The 18,523-nt window shown below is 42.6% G+C and overlaps 1 protein-coding gene across 1 annotated transcript in view; it reads right to left on the bottom strand.

Moving 5' to 3' along the window:
* Positions 1 to 18,523, bottom strand: part of ITIH2 (inter-alpha-trypsin inhibitor heavy chain 2) — a 32,432-nt gene that overhangs the window by 1,752 nt on the left and 12,157 nt on the right. Inside the window, exons 8-19 of the mRNA XM_054399661.1 lie at positions 17,912 to 18,040; positions 17,154 to 17,270; positions 15,093 to 15,261; positions 13,406 to 13,531; positions 12,374 to 12,555; positions 10,682 to 10,867; positions 8,967 to 9,106; positions 8,274 to 8,446; positions 5,153 to 5,287; positions 2,436 to 2,549; positions 1,108 to 1,306; positions 290 to 462 (exon numbers count right to left, since the gene is read on the bottom strand). Coding sequence (XP_054255636.1) covers positions 290 to 462; positions 1,108 to 1,306; positions 2,436 to 2,549; positions 5,153 to 5,287; positions 8,274 to 8,446; positions 8,967 to 9,106; positions 10,682 to 10,867; positions 12,374 to 12,555; positions 13,406 to 13,531; positions 15,093 to 15,261; positions 17,154 to 17,270; positions 17,912 to 18,040 — 1,843 coding nt within the window. The remainder of the gene's footprint in view (positions 1 to 289; positions 463 to 1,107; positions 1,307 to 2,435; positions 2,550 to 5,152; positions 5,288 to 8,273; positions 8,447 to 8,966; positions 9,107 to 10,681; positions 10,868 to 12,373; positions 12,556 to 13,405; positions 13,532 to 15,092; positions 15,262 to 17,153; positions 17,271 to 17,911; positions 18,041 to 18,523) is intronic.

The following is an 18,523-nucleotide window of genomic DNA, read 5'->3' as shown; positions in this document are numbered from 1 at the left end:
CATTTATTTTCAACCCACAGCAGATTAGCTCTGTCATAGTGTTACCAAGTCTAGTCAGGCCTGTTTTGAAACTACTCTCCAGCTGGGATGAAGAACAATCTCCTGGTCCTTGGTGTTCTACAGTGTCCTTGTGGCTTCCAGGACATGACAGGCATCTCCCCTGTTTTCTGTTTGAATCGTTTTCACATTTTGCATACCAGGACACAGCCAGCAAGCAATTCACTCAAAGATCTAGCAAAAACCCTTTCTAATGCTCTACCATTCCCACCACCCAACCCACAGCCCTCACCTATCAGCCCGTGGGCTTCAGGAGAGAACTGGTTCTCGGGGGGAATGTAGATTCCCAGGAAGTCAACATTAACTGGGTGATTCTTCCACACACGGTGCAGCAAAACCATGAAGGACATCTGCTCAGCCACGGTGATAGTAACATTGTTTTCCTTCTTCACAGATAGGAGAAGCCTGGCAGAGATGAAACAAAGAAGGGCTCAGTTCAGCTGCCCACACAAACTCTCAAGCTCCCTGATATGCTCTCAGGCTTCCAAAACAACTGGATGGGTCTGGCATATATATGACAGAGGATCTATCAGAAACCCACAGCTGTGGGAGTAGTAACCAGAAGTCTGGCCTAATAGGACAGACATTTCAGTCATGTTCAGGAAAACAAATCTTGCCCTACAAATTTAAGCTCTTGCTTCAATGAATGGAGATTTTGGAAATGATCCCATTGCATAAGCAGGTGTCTGGTGCTGTTGGCTGTCCACCATGGCTGCTAGCTGTTTATCTGTATGTGATTGTCTCCTGGATGTTGTGAGTCATGTTAGGAACCATGAAGGTATCTCAAACAACATTAGGTGCTTCTGTTTAGGCAACTGAATCCTGGTGTTGGATAATGCAGTCAACAGTAGGGACAGGAATTTTGCTCTTCCTACTTGTGTCTGGCCAGCTGAGTTGCTATCTTGATGCTGCTGACTAATTTCATTATCTATGAGAGCTCAGACATGTAGCTAAGATTCGTGTGCCCATGCATGGGCTCCCACCCATAGCTGGGCTGGTCCAATGCAGATGTGTTTCCATAAGGCAAATAACAAATGCTCAGTAACTTACTGTTTCCGAATGATGTGGCCCGTGTCAGACCAGGTCAGCGTGATGCTGTAGGATCCATCTTTCAGTGTTATAGTTTCTGTGGTAATCTCTACTTTCAGACCTTTACTTTTGAAATAAAACCCAATTCTGCCAAAGTATGTGTTGAGTTTCTCGTTCTCAACTTTCTTGCCCCCAACAAGCTGCCCATTAACCACAACTCCTGCAAAGAGCAGAGAAGCAGATGTTACCCACATCTTGGAGCGCCACCTAGAGACTTGGACTTCAATGAGGAGTACCATGGGGGCAGTAGAAACAGGGACTCCTCTGACCCCCTGTTTTACTCATTTTTGCCAGCCAAAAGAAGATAACAAGTTTTTTAGTCACCTCCGGATGCTACTGTTCACCCCTCAGCATATTAATCTGGTAGGAACTGATGTTGAGTCTTGCTGGTAACATGAGCTGCTTCATAAGCTTTGTGAAAGGCATGAGGTGGATGGGTAGTGGTAAATGATACCATGATTACAGGCCAGCTTAACCTTAACTCCAAATACTTACTGCTTCTCACATATATTCCAGAAGTTAAAGAGATGCTGCTAGGTAAAACCCTATAAGAAGAGGCTAATTCCCTCTGATTCGTTTGAGAGCACAGCCACAGAGTTTTTCTGCTTGCCACCAGGGATGCATCCAGTTTAAATTATCTTTGTCTCTATCTTCCACTTTCTTCTTTTAAAGTACAAATGAGAGAGGAGAATCCTCACCTATCATGGAGATTTACTCGTAACTGTGCAAGTTATTCCTAATAGCTCAGTCCTATTCTGAATTTCACCTCATGCCTTCTTTCTTACAGACCCCCTTTAAGTACTGAAAGGTTGCAAGAAGGTCTCTCTGTATCCTTCTGTTCCCCATGGTGAACAACCTCAACTATCTCATTCTTTCCTCATAGCAGAGATGTTTCTAGAGTAATTTTTGTGGCCCTTTTCTGGACCTGCTCCAACGCGTTCACTTCTTGGAGATGTGTCAGGCTCCATCTTTACCTTCTGTTGATTGTAGGCAGCAATAAGATTCACTGTAGATGTTCTTAAGATTGACCAAACACAGCTCACAGCTGCTTCTTGTATGCCCTGCACTCCAGCTGCACCTTGGTGGCCACCACTGAATTTAATCCAGTTTGTCACCAGCTTTCCTGTACTGACAAGCCTCAAACTGGACACAGTGCTCCAGATGGGGAGAGAACTAAGCAGTTCTCTCAATCTTCTCCCTATAGGAGATTTCCCTGCTCCCTGTAAGCACCTTTTGGACCTGAGAGAAGAAAAGTTTGCTGTATAGTAAACCATGTTTTATTCCTTTACCAGTGCCAGGATCAGAAACCAAGTTTAGGATCTTTCCAGGGTCTGAGTTGATATTAAAGCAGATGTTCTTTTGACTCTTGGGCAGGTATATGATGAAATGTGGGTCATTGTCAACTGGAACATAGAAAAGAAACACGTGTGAGAAGCAGGCCAGTACCTGCCCTAGAGGTAAGCAACACAGACTAAGACACTTTCCTCACACTTTCTTCAGAGGATTTTGAAGCACATTTTGAGGCTCCTCAAAGTAGGACAAGGGCCTTTTCCACTCCTGCAGTAGCTATGGTAGTTCTTGGATGCTGCTTACAAAATCCCCTCAGACACTTTCTTCTCATGTACTTCCTCTGTTTAAGGAAAGGATGTGACATAATTGACTTGAGGAGCTCTCCTAAGAATAGTTAACTACTGATTTAGCTGGTCAGCTTCTGGTTAAGATGCCGTAGGCTCAACCTGGACTTCTAAAAGCTAAGCTTTATTCTTTGTGATGGAAACTAGCCTCCAGGTAGGACCAAAGACCTATCTGGACATCACACAGAGAACATATCTATAGGCCTAGATCTAGGAAAGGATGTAAGGCATAGAAAGCAGGACATGGATGAAACCTCTGTTCATAACTAATATCCACCCTGGCTGTTGCCTGTTCTTAAAAGTGACAGATTCCCAAGGCATCACTCTCTCAGACACTTTACAGGTCCATACCACCATAGTGATGTTGGGTAAAGATACATCCTGCATACCAATTCCCCTGAGGAATACAATCCAGGATTTTTCTCACAGTGTTTAGCACCCTGGTGGGATTTGGCCTCTTTGAAAGTTATATGTTCCTTAAGATTTTCCTCTAATGAGACAAACACCTGCTCCTATCACTGAAGACGGCTATCTCCGTCTTTAAGCGCAAAGCACTGCTCATCTCTTGCTGTTTTGGTGGTGGTTGCATCTCCCTGGCAACACTGAGAGTCATGCCCATATTCAGTATTGCCCCTGGGGACAGCCAGGCCAGTTTTTCCATTCATTCACTGGTGTACTTCATCTTTTGGAAGGGTTTGACTCTTTCCATGCACAACACAAATCCCTTAATCAGCAATGTCTTCACAGGAAATGGTAGGGTAGATACCTTCCAACATGGGGAAGGAGCTTTTGAATGTACTGAATCTTTTGAATGTCTAGAATCTCTGGATTATAGGCATTAACAATTTTTCTTTATTCTCATCAGCTGCTTGATATTCCTCGATTTTATGCTAGTGACTGTTCAGATCAACATTTCCAGGAACAAAAAAAATTTCCAGCGCAGAATACATGTGTAAGGTGGACAGGTAGCTTTACCTTGCTCACTTTCTTTTCCCAGAAGTTTCTTAACTAGCTAAAGTCTTAGATTCACCCTTGAGCTATTCTGAGAAGGAGTTTGATAGCTCTTTGTTTGATAGCTACATAAATACACACACCCACACACAGGCAGACTCCCAGAGTTATTGTAGTTCCACCAGTTTTATAGGTGATGGTTCTCACAGCTGGCTTATTTAAGTAGGCACTAAACTGTGGCAAAGGCCTGAGCATTAACTGGATCCATCAGTCATCAGAGCAGTCAGAGATTTTTATCTAACACAGAGCATTCATCTGTCATTTGCACTGGCAGTAACTTTACATTAACTTTGCTGCTACAGAGAAGCTGAATATAAACTCAGTGAGCAACCTCAGAGAAGCACACAGCTGAAGATGGGGCCACTGGGATCCTGTTAGAATCATAGAATATTTTGGGTTGGAAAGGACTGTCAATGGTCATCTAGTCCAACGCCCCTGCAGTGAGCAGGGACATCTATAACTCTATCACATTTAGCTCATTTCTGGAGCTAAACTACAGTGGTTGCTCTATCACTTCATGATCCCTCCCCATCAGAGAAGGGGGAATCAGGAAAAGGAGAGAAGACTCACCGGTTGAAATGAAAACAGATTAATAAAATAGCCAATGTCCATACAAGATACACTCAGTTATACTCTGCTCAGCAAAAGTGCAGCAGTCACAATATCCATGAGGGTTTTCCTCCAAAGCAGGAAGAGAAGCAGCATGAGGAGGAGCGATAAGCTCTAGCAGAAGGTTCTAGCACTCACCTGAACACATTCCTGTGCAACCCAATCTAGACAAACCTGCTTTAGCAGGAGGATTGGACTAGATCATCTCTAACAGTAGTCCCTACCGTTCTATGATTCCATGCGATTCCTCTTTCCTCAGCAAACTTCCTCTATATACTGTGGTGCTCATGGTCTGGGGTACACCTGTAGCTAACTCCAGTCAGCTGTCCTGGCTGACCCAGAACTGCTAATGGCCTGCAGCCCATGGCTAGTCTGGGATTCTGTCTCAGCATAACCAGGACAATTACATTGCTCAGGGCCCTGTGCAATCTGATCTTGAGTATTTCCAGGGACGGGGCACCTACCACCACTGTGGACAACCTGTTTCATCATCCTTGTGGTAAAAATGTCTTCCTTAGATCTAGTCTAAATCTCCCTCTTGTTTTCAGTTTAAAACCATCACCCCTTGTTATGACAGGCCCTGCTAAAAAGTCTGTCACCATTTTTTCTTACAGACCCCCTTTAGCATCTTGTCACAGAAGCTGAAATTCCCATAGCACCCAATAACTTTGTTTTTATCACCTTTATTAGTTTATTAGGTGATGAGTGTTGCTGTCTGGTGTTTCTTTGTAAAGAAATATTGTAGCTTTTACCTCTGTTAATGCTCAGAGAGGACACAGGAGGACTCCTTTGCTCGGGCATGTAGCTGACTGGTACAGCTGTGACATTGGCCCAGGGTGGGATACCTCTGTTATTATTAGGTGCATTTGGAGTTAATCCCAGAGTACCTGTTAAATGACAGTCAGAATGATGTTTTTGTTAGTGCTGGCATATTTAGTGGTGTAATTGTTAAAGCAATGCAGCAGATCAGAGCCTGATGTCTTTATACCAATGCAGAGCAGTCACAGCACCATTTAAAACAGACAGACTTGTACAATGAAGCTAGGATGGATTCACTCCAACATCTCCACCAGAGGAATATGACTTACCAGGGCTGTTGGTGATGAAAAACACAGCCTGACTTTTAAAATCTTAGCCATGTGAACAGGCCTACTTTAGGAAAGCCCCCAATGCAAGGGCTTAAGTGTTTTGCCAAAAAAAAAAAAAAAAAAAAGAATTAAAAAGATTTAGTACATGGTGAAAGCTTTACTGACTTGGGTCCTGAGTTTGAGGTGCCTGAGAAAAGACAGAATTCTTTCTGCATGCCCTAGGATGACTTATATGGATAAAGGTTGCAAATTAGTGAAATTATTTAATATAATAGCCCTCAATGTGTTCTCTTCTGCTAGAGGTCTTTCTGCCATGACAGAAGCAAGGGAAAGTAATGTGTCCTGTCTCTCCCACTTTGTTGATAAAGCAAAACAATCTTAAACAAACCATGAACATTGGTTTGCTTTAATATGTTGGCCTGAAAATGACAGAGCTGGAGCAGGGCACATGTTCGTATCTGCTGGCCCTGCTCTGAATAGGACTAAAGGAAAAAGAAGGAGCTGGGGAGCAAGAGCAGGACAGAAGATAGGGCAACCACATCTTCCAAATCTCTGCCAGCATCTTTTTTCTTGAACTTCTAATTAAGAACATTGCCTGTTTTCACTCAGGCAGTGTAATTTCTTTTGACAGTTATATGTGAAGGCCACACAGATGGTAGAGGAATTAAAAACTAGATAGAGACCTTTGAGTTTCTGGGTCATATTAAAGTCACAGTCATGCATGAAGAAACTCTCCCATGCACAGTCCAGTTTAGCAGTAAGTCTGTCAGACAGAAGGACAACTAGACAAGCCTTTGACAAGTGAGTGATTTCAGTGGCAGAGACAGTCTCTGTCTATGAAGACAAAACTGCATGGCTCTGACAGGAGTTGTGTAAAGACAGACAGAAACATCTATTTCAGGTTACTCTTTCCAAACCTTGTATATGAAAAGTTTTGGTACAGACCATGTGTTGCACAATCCTAAGCACAGATTTACTTTGATATTATTTTTACAAGCTCTGCCCTTTGCCAAGGTTCAAGAGTCATGTCCCACTGTCCCAGAAATTCACAATGCCTTGAATTCAATTTCAGTGCTATTAAGTTTTGACTATTTCATCAAACTCAAAGACACAAGAACCTATATTGAAATAACTTAAATTCACTGTGTCATCTCAATCAATATAATTATGGTCTGAATTAGTCAGAGGGTGCCCTGTATAGTGAATTTGTTACACATGAATGCAATAGATGCTATTTCTGTGCTGGACTCTTTGGCAGTTGGGAGTTGCAGTATGCAGTATAAATAACATTTATTTTCTCTTTGGTTCTCAGCTGCAGACTTTACAGTTGAGAAGAGGAACAAATGAATCTAGAGATATTAGTTGACAGACACAGGAACCTTGTTTCCTTGAGTCAGCATGAGGGCATGTGCATAGATATCCAGGAGCATGAGAACTGGGCATGCAGGATGTGCTGTGAGCATCAGTAAAGTCACAATTATTTCCCGTGTGAGATGGCAGGTAGATGACATTCTCTGTTGATGTCAGGTAGGTTGCTTCTTTCCTTCACAACCAATTGGAAAATGTCCCATTTATTAATAGGTTTTAAATCACTAGCTTCAGTTCAAGGAACTGATCTTTTACTTTAAGTGCTTCCATTACATTGCACTGTCAGTGTTTTCCTGACAGCAGGAGTTGTGTTTTTATTGCTTGGTGGCTGTGGAAGGTGCAAAATACCTGCTGTCAAGTTTCAACAGAAGCACCTACAGTTGCTTCAAGTTGGAAGGGACCTTTAAAGTTCCTCTAGTGCAATATATTGTAATGAACAGGGATGTCTTCAACTCAGAGTCCCTTCCAACCTAATCTTGAATGTTTCTAGGGATGTGGTACCTACCACCTCTCTGGACAAGCTGTGCCAGTGTTTCATCTGCCTTATTATAAAGAAATTCTTCCTTCTATACAGTGTAAATCTCCCCTCTTTTAGTTTAAAACCATCACCCCTTGTACTGTTGTAACAGGCACTGCAAGAAAATCTTGTCCCCATCTTTCTTACAGGCTCCCTTTAGAAAGACGGTCTGTGTGGGGATGACTTTGGATATTTGAAGCACTCACAGATTTCAACAGCTATTGCTTTAAGACTGACTATACCATGTAATGACAGAACATCATCTGCCTCATCTGGCTGGGCATAAGTTGCTGTCACAAGGACCTTAGAACATGTACAGAAGTAATGGATTTAAATCTAGAAGTTTACTTAATGATGGACTCTGTAGTTACAAGTCAGATTCCATATGAGCTTGTGGCTGATTGATGACAATTTTAGGAATCTTCCAAGGCTTAAAAGGGGTGATAAAATATGATTTAGTCCATTCTACAGCTCCAGTGCAGGGAACTAGACACATCTGTCCCAGTAGTCATAGAATCATAGAATCACAGAATGGTTTGGGTTGGAAGGGACCATAAAGATCATCCAGTTCCAAGCCCACCTTTCTCTAGACCAGACTGCTCAAGGCCCTGCCCAACCTAGCTGAAGAAGATGTTCAGCCTGTGACTTTGTAGACTCATTGGAAACTTCATCATTGCAATGTTGGCACATTCATTCAATCCTCATTGAAGGCTCCAAAGAGCACTTGTGTTAAGAGGATGCTCTCAAACTGCCTGAAGATTTGGTCAGCTTTCACTGAAAGAAAATACAGACTGTCCTGTAAGCACAAACTCCTGGAGTGAACAGTGAATGGAGCTGTTCATCCAACACAAACAGAACAAAGCCAAAATGAGAGGTAGAGCAATGGACAGAAGCACTGACCTGAGCAGCAGCCCTTTCTGGGGTCTTTGGGCTGGTCTGCCAGCATTATCTCATCCTTTTCAGCGTTTTCTATCAGCATAGCTGTGAAGGGGGTAACAATATGATGGTCAAGAGACATCTGTAGGATGGATTTAGTGATGTTCCTCTTCAAAGCTGCAGTGGGGGCTGTGTTTCTGGGTGGAAAATGAAACAGAAGACATGATTAGCAGCTCTACAGGGCAGGTCCAATGAGAATACCTCCAGAGAGTGATCGAAGAGCCAAAGTGGTAAGAGTTGCAAGAAGGAAAGGCTAAGGGTGTGTGGAAATGTACTCTCCATGAGACAGACTGTTTTTGGCTTCTATGGACTTTGACCTGGACTCAAAGAAACTCAGTCCAACTCCTGGTTTCAGCAGGATACCTTTCTTCCTCAGAGGGGATTCATGCTGAAACATTCCATCGCTTTTACTCATGCTCCTATTCATTTAATTCAGCCCCACAGTCAGGTCTGTTTGATCCCTATTCCTTTAATTAACTGCTCTCAAAGTCTGTTAGTGAGTGCTAAAAAGAGGAGAAATGTGGCTGAAGAGACCACCTACCTTTATTTTTATTTACCATCTGAAACCCTGAGGGCAGCCTCATGGCTGTAGTCTCAGAGAGAACCAGGTTGCTCTCTATCTTCTTCCATCCCTTTCCAGATCCCATTTCTTCTCACCTTTCTGCCAGCATCTGGTTGACAGTCAGATAGGCCCACAGCTTCTTAGTGAATTCAGGATCTGCATATCTGTCTTTCTTCATGAAGCCATCCAGTTCTTCAACATCTCGCAGGGTTTCCATTACAAGCTCTGCATTTGCCTATGAGATAAAGATAATGGACATCAAAAGATAAAGATAATGGAGGATGAGACAAGAGAAGGACTTCTCATCTTATCATGGTTGGCATTAAGCCTTTCTAGCTCTGCTCATGGCTGCTCCTAGTTTAGAAAGCCCCAGCACTGTTGGCCTACCTGCTATGGGGAAGAGAGATGTAGCAAGAAGGTCTTCCATTAAAGATACTTCTGTGACAGTAGATTAAAATAGGTAAAGGAGCTGCCAGGAGTTGCTAAAGAGGCTCCACATACCAAAAGAATGGGCTCTTATCAGACCTCTGCTGTTCTCCCCTTGGGATTTTTCACTGAGGAAATTCCAACTTCTGCTGAGGAATGGGAACCAAATTCTAATTTCTCCCAAAGACCCTTGGACTGCAGTGTTTGATATTTTTTTTCCAGTGACTAACAAATGGCAACTTCTAAGCCGTGTAAGAGTGCAGATATTTTAGTTCCTCCTCAGAAAGAAGAATCTGGGTGTAGTATTCCCACCCAATCCCACTCCACCTAAAAGAGCAGCAGTGAAAACACAGGGAAAGTGTCATCACACATACCACAAGGCAAAGAGTAAAAGAACTGTGCTAGGACTTGACACACAGTAGATCCATCAGCTTGAGCTTCCCAGCAATGGAAGGTTCAGCCATAAAAGGAGCTACCTTAGAGGATCTCCCCTGTACTTCACAAAGCATGAAGGAGGACTCAATATCCTTAGCCTGGTTTGCAATTGAATTTTGTGTGGTACATTTATTAGAAGGAAGTTCCTCTGGCAAGCTACAGTGTGAAGGTAGTGACTATTTGTGTCTGCACTTGAAGCTAGTGTGAAACACTGTTTGTCCAAGTCCACTATGACTTTCCTTACACTCCCACTGAGAACTCAAGTGGATAGAATACTTTGCTGGAAATTGTACTCACGAGTTGTGGCAGTTTAGGCTGGGTGCCCCCTGCCACTGCTGCATGAGACACACCTCTGGTGTCCTGGGTGCCCGCCCAATAGGGGTGGACACAGGAAACGGCGTATTTCTACCCATAAATCCTGCACCCTATAAAGCCATCTGCAGAGTCATTCTCTTCCTCTTTCTTCCCTCTCTGCTCCCATGGGAGATGTCCTCTCTTATCGGGTAATGCCGGGGGGGTATCTCAGGCCTCTTAGGCCTGACTAGGCCTAATGCCAGGAGGAGAATGGGGGGGGGGGAGGGCAGTCTCAGACCTGGCCAGCCTGAGACTTGCCTAGCAGTGGGAGGGGGAGGGAAGGAAGAGCCCTGAGGGATTGGGTAGACCCTCAGGTGGGAAGAGGGAAGGATTGGGAAACCTCTGGGTACTATGTAAGGAACTCTGTATGCTTTGGGATGTTCTTTTCCACTATGCTTTGTAGTTTGTAGTTTTTCTGTATTTTCACCAATCGCTTTTCCATTTAAACTTTCCATCACTCTCCAATCCGTTTGCGTGTGTCATTCTTTTGTCCCTTTCGGGGCAAGAGATGTTCTGGCTGGCCTCAAACCAGCACACGAGAGAATGAACCACCCCAAACCCCAGGAGCAGGTATCCTAGGAACAACTTTACTCACTGCTGTCGCTGTGACAATGCTTTCCAAGTGCTGCAGGTTTTCTGTGTCGACCTTCCCAGCCACTACTATCTCTGAGCCACCAAAGTAGTTGTGGAAGCTGCTCTGTGTGACATCTGACACTGACTCCTGTGGGTAGTTGAACTGGATCTTCTTCAAGAGTGGGGTGGAGACCTGGTTGTAGAAATTCTGAGATAGAAGGAGACAGAGAAGTGAGTCTGTTGTACCTGAATCAAACTTACCTACATGTGCCATTCTTACTGAAAAGACAGCAGATGACAAAACCTGGAGCCCTAATGGGCAAGTGGGATGTTCCTTGTTCCAGACAATGCAGACTTTATACTTAGACCTTAGTATACTTATAAAGGGATACAGCAAGAAGACCTTGTTCAAGTCCTGTAGAAGTCAAAGAATGTCTGGCATCTAACTGTTGGCTTCCATCCTTTGAGTACAATGGGGGCTGTGTTGTTCCTAGATCTAAAGGCTTGAGCACAAGCATATATGGGCCTGAACTGGTTGTCAGGTTGGTCAGCTCTTGGCTAGTGTGTCAGACACACAACTGCTTCCCACCCAGTTCCTGGCAAACCCTGACCTTTTCTCACTTGTATTTGCTTTTGCCCTTTTCTGACCTTCTTGTACCTGGCTGATGAGAACTGGAATGTGTGCACAGCTGGGCTTAACTTACGGGACCAGAGGGAGAAAACAAGTACCAATATGGTGCTATGGATGGAGGCTATCTCATACTGATGGGGTGCACTCTTGCAGCTGCTCTGCTTGGCAGAGCACCATGTGATGTGTTCTGGCATATCTCTGTGTCCTGTCACACACCTGTGCCAGGAAATAGTAAGTGTGAGAAGTCTGCATGAGTGATCATAGAATCATAGAGTGTTTTCGGTTGGAAGGGACCCTCAGAAGTCATCTAGTCCAACGTCCATGCAGTGAGCAGGGACATCTTCAACTAGATCAGGTTGCTCAGATCACCAAACAAACTGACCCTGAATGTTTCCAGGGATGGGGCTTTTACCACCTCTCTGCACAATCTGTATCAGGCTCTCACTACCCTCATTGTAAAAAATTTCTTCCTTAGAGCTAGTCTAAACTTCCCCTTTTTTTAGTTTAAAACTTTCACCCTTTTCTTGTTGCTAAAGGTCTGTCCTCGGCTTTCTTATAGACCCTTTTTAAGTACTGAAAGGCCAAAATAAGGTCTCTCCAGAACTAGAATGCAAGAGTTTGTTCATCAGCAATTGCTGCTCACAGATTTGGACTCAGAATCTCTTAGAATTCTACTTTTCCTTACCCTAGCAAACTGTGGATTATTATTTAGCATTTATATCTAGCTGGCCTTTTGTTAGCCCTAAAAGGGCCTGAGGTAAAAATCCAGGCCTTAATTTTAATTCAGAAAATCTTCTTTTCTGATTAGGACTGTTTTAGAGAAGATTAATTCTACACAGAGCAGTGAAGTATGTTTTATACATACTAAAAAAATTGTATCTAGGAGCACTTCATCTAATACATTTGTCATCTTGAAAGGCTTTTCAGAAGAAAGAACACTTTTTTGTGACACACTCCCCCTCCAACCCTATCCCCCCACACACTATTTACCTACAGGAATTCTGTTGTTGGTAGTGGAATTACCCAGCTCCACAGCTGTAAACTGAACTGGACATTTTCAGAGGCAATGGGCCAGAAACACACCTTCATTTGGGCAGAAGTTTCCTGATTTCCAAAAATCCTCTGGGCCATGCCACGGTTGTCAGTCGCGATTCTCTGCAGGAAATCGTAATCGACATCAAACCCAATCCCAAGGCAGAAGAGAGAGAATTCATCCTTTATGCTCTGCTTCACGTTCTTCTGGATCGTCGTCAGCTTTAGCTCACCTTGGAGACACACAAAGGGTGACATCCATCTGAGCAACAGAGGAATTCTCCATCAGGATAAGTGCATTCTCTCTTCGTACAAGAGAAATCTAGACCACTAGCTCAGATGCCAAATCTCCCTTTTGCAGTGCTTACAGTGACATTGAGCTTCACCTGGATGGAGATTAACAAATTTTTTCCACTGAAGATGAATCCTTTGAACTCTTTTTTTTTCTTGGTATCTGACACATATTCTTAGTGTATCTAGGGCTCTTATTAAATTCCCGGGGAGACTGCAATTATAACACATCTAGATTTCTCTTGGAATTGTGGCTTCAAGCTCCTTGCAGAGTAAGACATCCCCATAAAGATTTTACTATGCTTCTCATGCTTAAGGTGTTCTCTGCCACCACTGGCACAGACTTTCTTTTGGGATTTATTTTTAATGGCAGCATCTTCTGGGCTGGTATCTTGCAGTAAGAGGTTGCTTTTGACCTGTACCAAAACCAATCCAAATTAATTGGTTTTCTACTTCATTTGCCTGATTTTGATGTTATACTTGGGACTGCATAGATCTAAGGTCATGGGAAGAGGAAATTTTTTTCTAAGGCTGTTGTGATTACCTCTCCTACAGGACTTGTGCACCTCTGTAATTACAAGAAGCATTTAACTTGAGTAGCACAATCTGCTCATCTTTTGAAAGCTTCTGTGCAAAGCCCCGTGATACCTACAGGACTTGGCAAAAGAGGAGCCCAGGTGCTGGAAGAAAAGGGAAAAGAATTTTTTAAACTTACTGTCAAAGTGTCTATGTGTTGCATGCTTTTCTTAGGCTAATCCCTTTGGCCTTTCTCATCCAAAGCAGGTTCCTTACCTACTGTTGGGTCTCCATCAGACACAAATACGATCATGGAGACTGAATTAGGGTCCAACATGCCTAAGTTTTGGGCCTCGTTCAGGATGAATGTGGCTCGGAGAAGAGCTTCGTTGATATTTGTGCCTGTCAAAGACACAATGAAGAAAGCAAATTTGATTCTTGTTGAGTCTCTGTAGAATCCAGATCAGTTCTGAGATACTAGTAGAATTAAGCATGGACAAGACCTAAGATCAAGGCAGCAAAATCCCTCTCTGTGATGCTTACAGTACATCTACTTGCATTCTGCTTCCCTTTCTCATCCCAGGTTATCATGTTTGTATGGCCTTCCCATCCTCCCTCCAGTGGGACCATTTGTGGTGTTGGGAACTACTTGCTGTGGGGAGCAGCAGTGGCTTTGCAGGCAGATGACTGAATGAGAACATGAAGAAACTTTCTGCAATTGCCTGCTCCTTGGACACTGGGTTGGAAAAGAAGAGGTGTATGTTTACTGAGCCTGTCTAAATGTTTGGCTTGTGGCAGAAAAGGGACAGAGTAAGAAATTAGTATGAGAGGAACAGGAGAAGTCAGGAAATAGGTATTTTCTTTGTCAAGAAAGGAAAAAAAAGTTTACTCCAGAGACAGAATAATAAAATGCTGCAACTGTCCTTGCTGGATGGAATCAGGTCTGTCTGGATGGGAGCTTATCTGTCAATTCTTTTGCGGTAACAAAATCAGGTTTATGAGGCACTCAGGTCCAGTATGATTTCCTAATCCCAACACTCTGATGATCTTGGATAAGTCTTTAACTTCATGCTGATTCTACTTTACATGTTGCTAGTGAAAGCTTCTGTAAATAAAGGTGCTACAGTGCCAGAAAGCTCACGTTGGGGAAAGCATCTACGCACCATCATTGTACAAACAACTGAAGAGCTGAACCAGAACAGAGCTTCAGAGAGCAATAGACTGAAATGACCATGAGCCCCTTCTGTACAAATTAGCTCAGGCACAAACATTTGAAGCACCCAAAGTGCTGTAAGGCTGAAAAAGGCAATTGTTGTTTACCAGACAGGGAGTAAAGGCAGAAAAGGGATAAAGAATTTTGCCCAAAGTGGCATTTAGTAGATCATAGGATCATAGAATGCATTGGGTTGGAAATGACCCTTGAAACTCATGTTGTCCAAGCCCCCTGAAGAGAGCAGGGACATCTTTGACTAGATCAGATAGTTCAGAGCCTCCTCATTTGACTTGGAATTCTCCAAGTATGGGAACTCCACCATCTCTTTAGGCAACCTGTTCCAGTATCTTACTACCCTTACTGTAATGGTGATCATGTTGTAGTCTACAATCTACAGCCAGAGGAGACCCTGGAGTCAGGCTGCTTATGATCTGCTAGACAAATGAATGAGACAACCTTGGTCTTTCAAGGATATTTGGGATCTATGAGGTGGGAGAGCCTATAGATTAAAGGTATCTGTTCTATGACCTACGTTCTATCTGTTGTATCTTATTCAGTAGAAGGAAATCCATTCCATCTCCTAACACAATAAACTAGAATCCTTGCTCTCCTTTAGCCCTAGAGCATGCTTTTCCCATCTTGGGACTCAAACGTTTTGTTAGGAATACCCTACCAATTTGAAGGTTGTCTGAAGTACCCATTCCTGTGATATCCCACTTCCATGAGCACCTTGCAATCAAACCCTCATACCCCCATTGGGATGGATTGCCTGGATGTACTTCTTAGCGTCTTCAACCTGCGCTGGGGTGGCTGAGACTAGATTATCTCTCCAGCATCGGACATTGTGGTTGAAGTCGATAAGGGAGAACTGATCAGCAGCACGGAGCTCACTCAATATTGCCTTCATGGCCTCAATGGTCTGAGAAGAAGAAAAGAGGAGTTTATGCTTCCTTTTGCTGGAAACATCTTCTTAACTTGTGACTGTGGGCAAACAGATGCCTCTGATGAATAACAACGTTATCGCTGCAATCCAAAATAGCACTGCTCTCCAAAATAGCACTGCTATCCAGATCACTCTTTTTTTCCACTTCTTGCAGGAAGTTGAACTTCTCACCAATGATACAGAAAAAATGCAATCAGCAAGAACAAACCCATGTAACTCAACCCGTCCTTGCTTAACTCCTGCTAACACAAAGTGAGCTGAGAGAGAAGCAGCTTGTGAGACATTGTGGTTTAGGAGAGAGGAATTGCTCGTAGCAGCTCAGGAGACAGCTCTGTCATGCAGTATCTATTTGAAGGTGAATGATTTATGCAAGTGACTATTAGCTTGTATTCTGGTTCTGCAGCACTGAATTCATAGAATCATAAAACATTGTGAGTTGGAAGGGACCTTTAAAGGTCACGTGGTTCAACACTACTGCAGTAAGCAGGGACATCAGTTCACTCAGAGCCTGTGCAACCTGACCTGGAGTGTTTCCAGTGATAGAGGCATCTGCCGTCTCTCTAGGCAACCTGTGCCAGTGTCTCATCACCCTCATTGTTCCTGCTCACTGCAGCGGGGTTGGACAAGGTGACCTTTGAGCATCCCTTCCAACCTGATGCATTCTATGATTTTGTGATTGTAAGTAATTCTTTCTTATATCTAATCTGAATCTCCCCTCTTTTAGTTTAAAACCCTCAGTCCTTGTCTTGTCACAACAGGTCCTGATAAAAAGTCTGTTCCCATCTTTCTTATTAGACCCCTTTAAGTAATGATAGGCCAAAATAAGGTCTCCCTGGAGCTTTGTCTTTTCCAGGCTGAACAACCCTAACTCTCTCAGCCTGTCCTCATAGCAAAGGGGTTCCAGCCCTTGGATCATTTTTTGTGGCCACACTCTGGGCATGTGCTCCAAAGTCCTCAGCATGTCTTTTCTGTGCTGAGGACTCCAGAGCTGGACACAGCACTGCAGGTGGGGACTCACCAGAGTGGAGTTCAGGTGTAGAAACCTCTCCCTTGACCTGCTGGCCATACTTTTCCCAAGGAAAAAAATCTGACAAGCCTTACTATATATATTGCTCTGAAGCAAATTCAAAAACACCCAGATCATTCCTAACTAGTGTTTATCTAGTCAGTACTTAAAACCATTCAGTGACACATGATCTGTAGTCTCCTGAACACCCCTCCCAACACTTCAAAGTTTTTCATGATATATAATATAGATGTGTCCTGTAAATCCATCTGATTCCATCTTATTCTACCCTGGGTGGTCATAAATGTCAGTTGATGAGTTTCCTTTTAGAACAGTTGTTCACATATTTGGAGGCTGCTTATATCTCTCCAAATCTTTTCTTCTGCAGAATAAAATAATTTTTTTTGACAGTTTTTTCACTCCATGGATTATGCTGTCCAAACAATTCCTTCAGATCTTCAGTGGGCTGTCGACAATTTGTCCCCAGCTTTTTGAAAGCAAGGAAGTATTATCCCCACTGAGACTTCCCCAGGATTCAATAGAGGAGATGAGAGAAAAAGGAGATCAGAGCTTTTGCAAAGTGTTTTGTGATCTTTCAATTAAAATTTTAAATTAGAGTTACAATCCATATTCTGATGGAATCACCTCTCCCTTACAACATAGAAAGAGCATTACAAATAAAGAGTAAAAAAATAATTAAGTCTTTGATTCACCAAATATTCTCCTAAATTCAATGAGACTGTTGATGGAGTAAAGTGTAAAGATCTAGATTCATAATTTTGAGCTCCAGTTTGCTGCAGAATTGGCACATGTCAATAGTTGGCAGGAGGTTAATTTTGCAATAGAGGTCAAAAACACTTACTTGTTTCATTTTCAGTCCCCACATTGAGCCACTGACATCTATAACAAATAAAATGTTTTTGGGCAGAGGATCAAGATTTTCTGGAGCAAAGAAGTGAATAAAATAGCCATTAAAAATCTGCAAAAGAAAAGAAAAAATTCACAATGAGATGAGCTATAGAGGAGAGGTTAGAAAATTCAAGACAATAGCAGAGCAGAAAATGTTAGTCCTCTTTATGGGCCAATCCTAACTCTCAGCCCTGCACATCTCTGTAGCTTTACACCATTTATACTCCATAGTCTTTACTTTTTATCAGGGAAAGCAGAGCCTGGCTCTCAGACAACTGCCATGCTCTAGCATAGGGAGGAATGAAAACATTTTTGAAAAAGACTGCTATGCCTGTCATAATTCAACCCCATAACTCTGCCTCATGTTAACATAAAAATAGTGATGTTCTGGTTGTCTCCTTCTGAGGTATTGGTACAACATCCAATCACTCTGTCCTCTGATTCCACATTAAATCACCACAGTGCTGTAAGGTATAAAAGACATTGTATTTTGGACAAGACAGGATTCTACTCCTGACTATATGTAGGACCATGTCTTAGTCATAAATTAAGTAAATCCATTCTGCCCACTTGAAATCTCTCTGTTCTCTCAATTGGATACAGAGCTCTTTCTCATGCTTATTCTCCTGAAGTTTATTTAGCACAGTTTGCTTAATGACAGTAATTCTTGTATTCACCAGTCTCTTGTCCCAGTTAAACTGCAACCTTTACCTCCAATTCTCCACCAGTGGTTTCTCTGTTCACGTCATATTGCACCACAAAATTTCCATCCACTGCTGTAGAGGAGCACTTGGGGCACTTTCGTTGTTGAGTCATTGTTGGCTTGAAAGAAATATGAGCCTTGAAATGAGAAGTGAGCATCAGTTAATCAGATATGTGAAAGGTGGATCACTAAAACAAAGAGTTCATCTGTTCATGAAATATCTTATTTCACTGAACACTTTTCTTATTTCTTCATTTGTACTCTTAGTTTAAGCAGAAAATTAACTTTGTCACTTCAAAAGAAGAACAGCACTAAGGTCTGCCTGGATATGTTGGTTCAGTAGTAGCAACTGTGACACAAATAAGATGACCCATCTACAACACAAAATATTTCAATGAGAACTGTGCAAGCCATTTCTAGCAAATAATATGTTGGCTTTTAAAAACATTTTCCTGGGAGAAATTATCCACCATTTTATCAACATTTTTAATAGCTTTTTAACTTATATTTTCCCAAACAAAGGAGACCTCAAAATTTGGCTGTAAATTGAGTACTAGGAACCACTTCCATTAGTTATGTGATGGGTTTTGCAGCCTTAATGACATTATTTCTGTACTTTG

This window comes from Indicator indicator, chromosome 3 (assembly GCF_027791375.1).
Source record: "Indicator indicator isolate 239-I01 chromosome 3, UM_Iind_1.1, whole genome shotgun sequence".
NCBI classification, from domain to species: domain Eukaryota; kingdom Metazoa; phylum Chordata; class Aves; order Piciformes; family Indicatoridae; genus Indicator; species Indicator indicator.
This window is presented reverse-complemented; position numbering and strand designations above follow the sequence as displayed.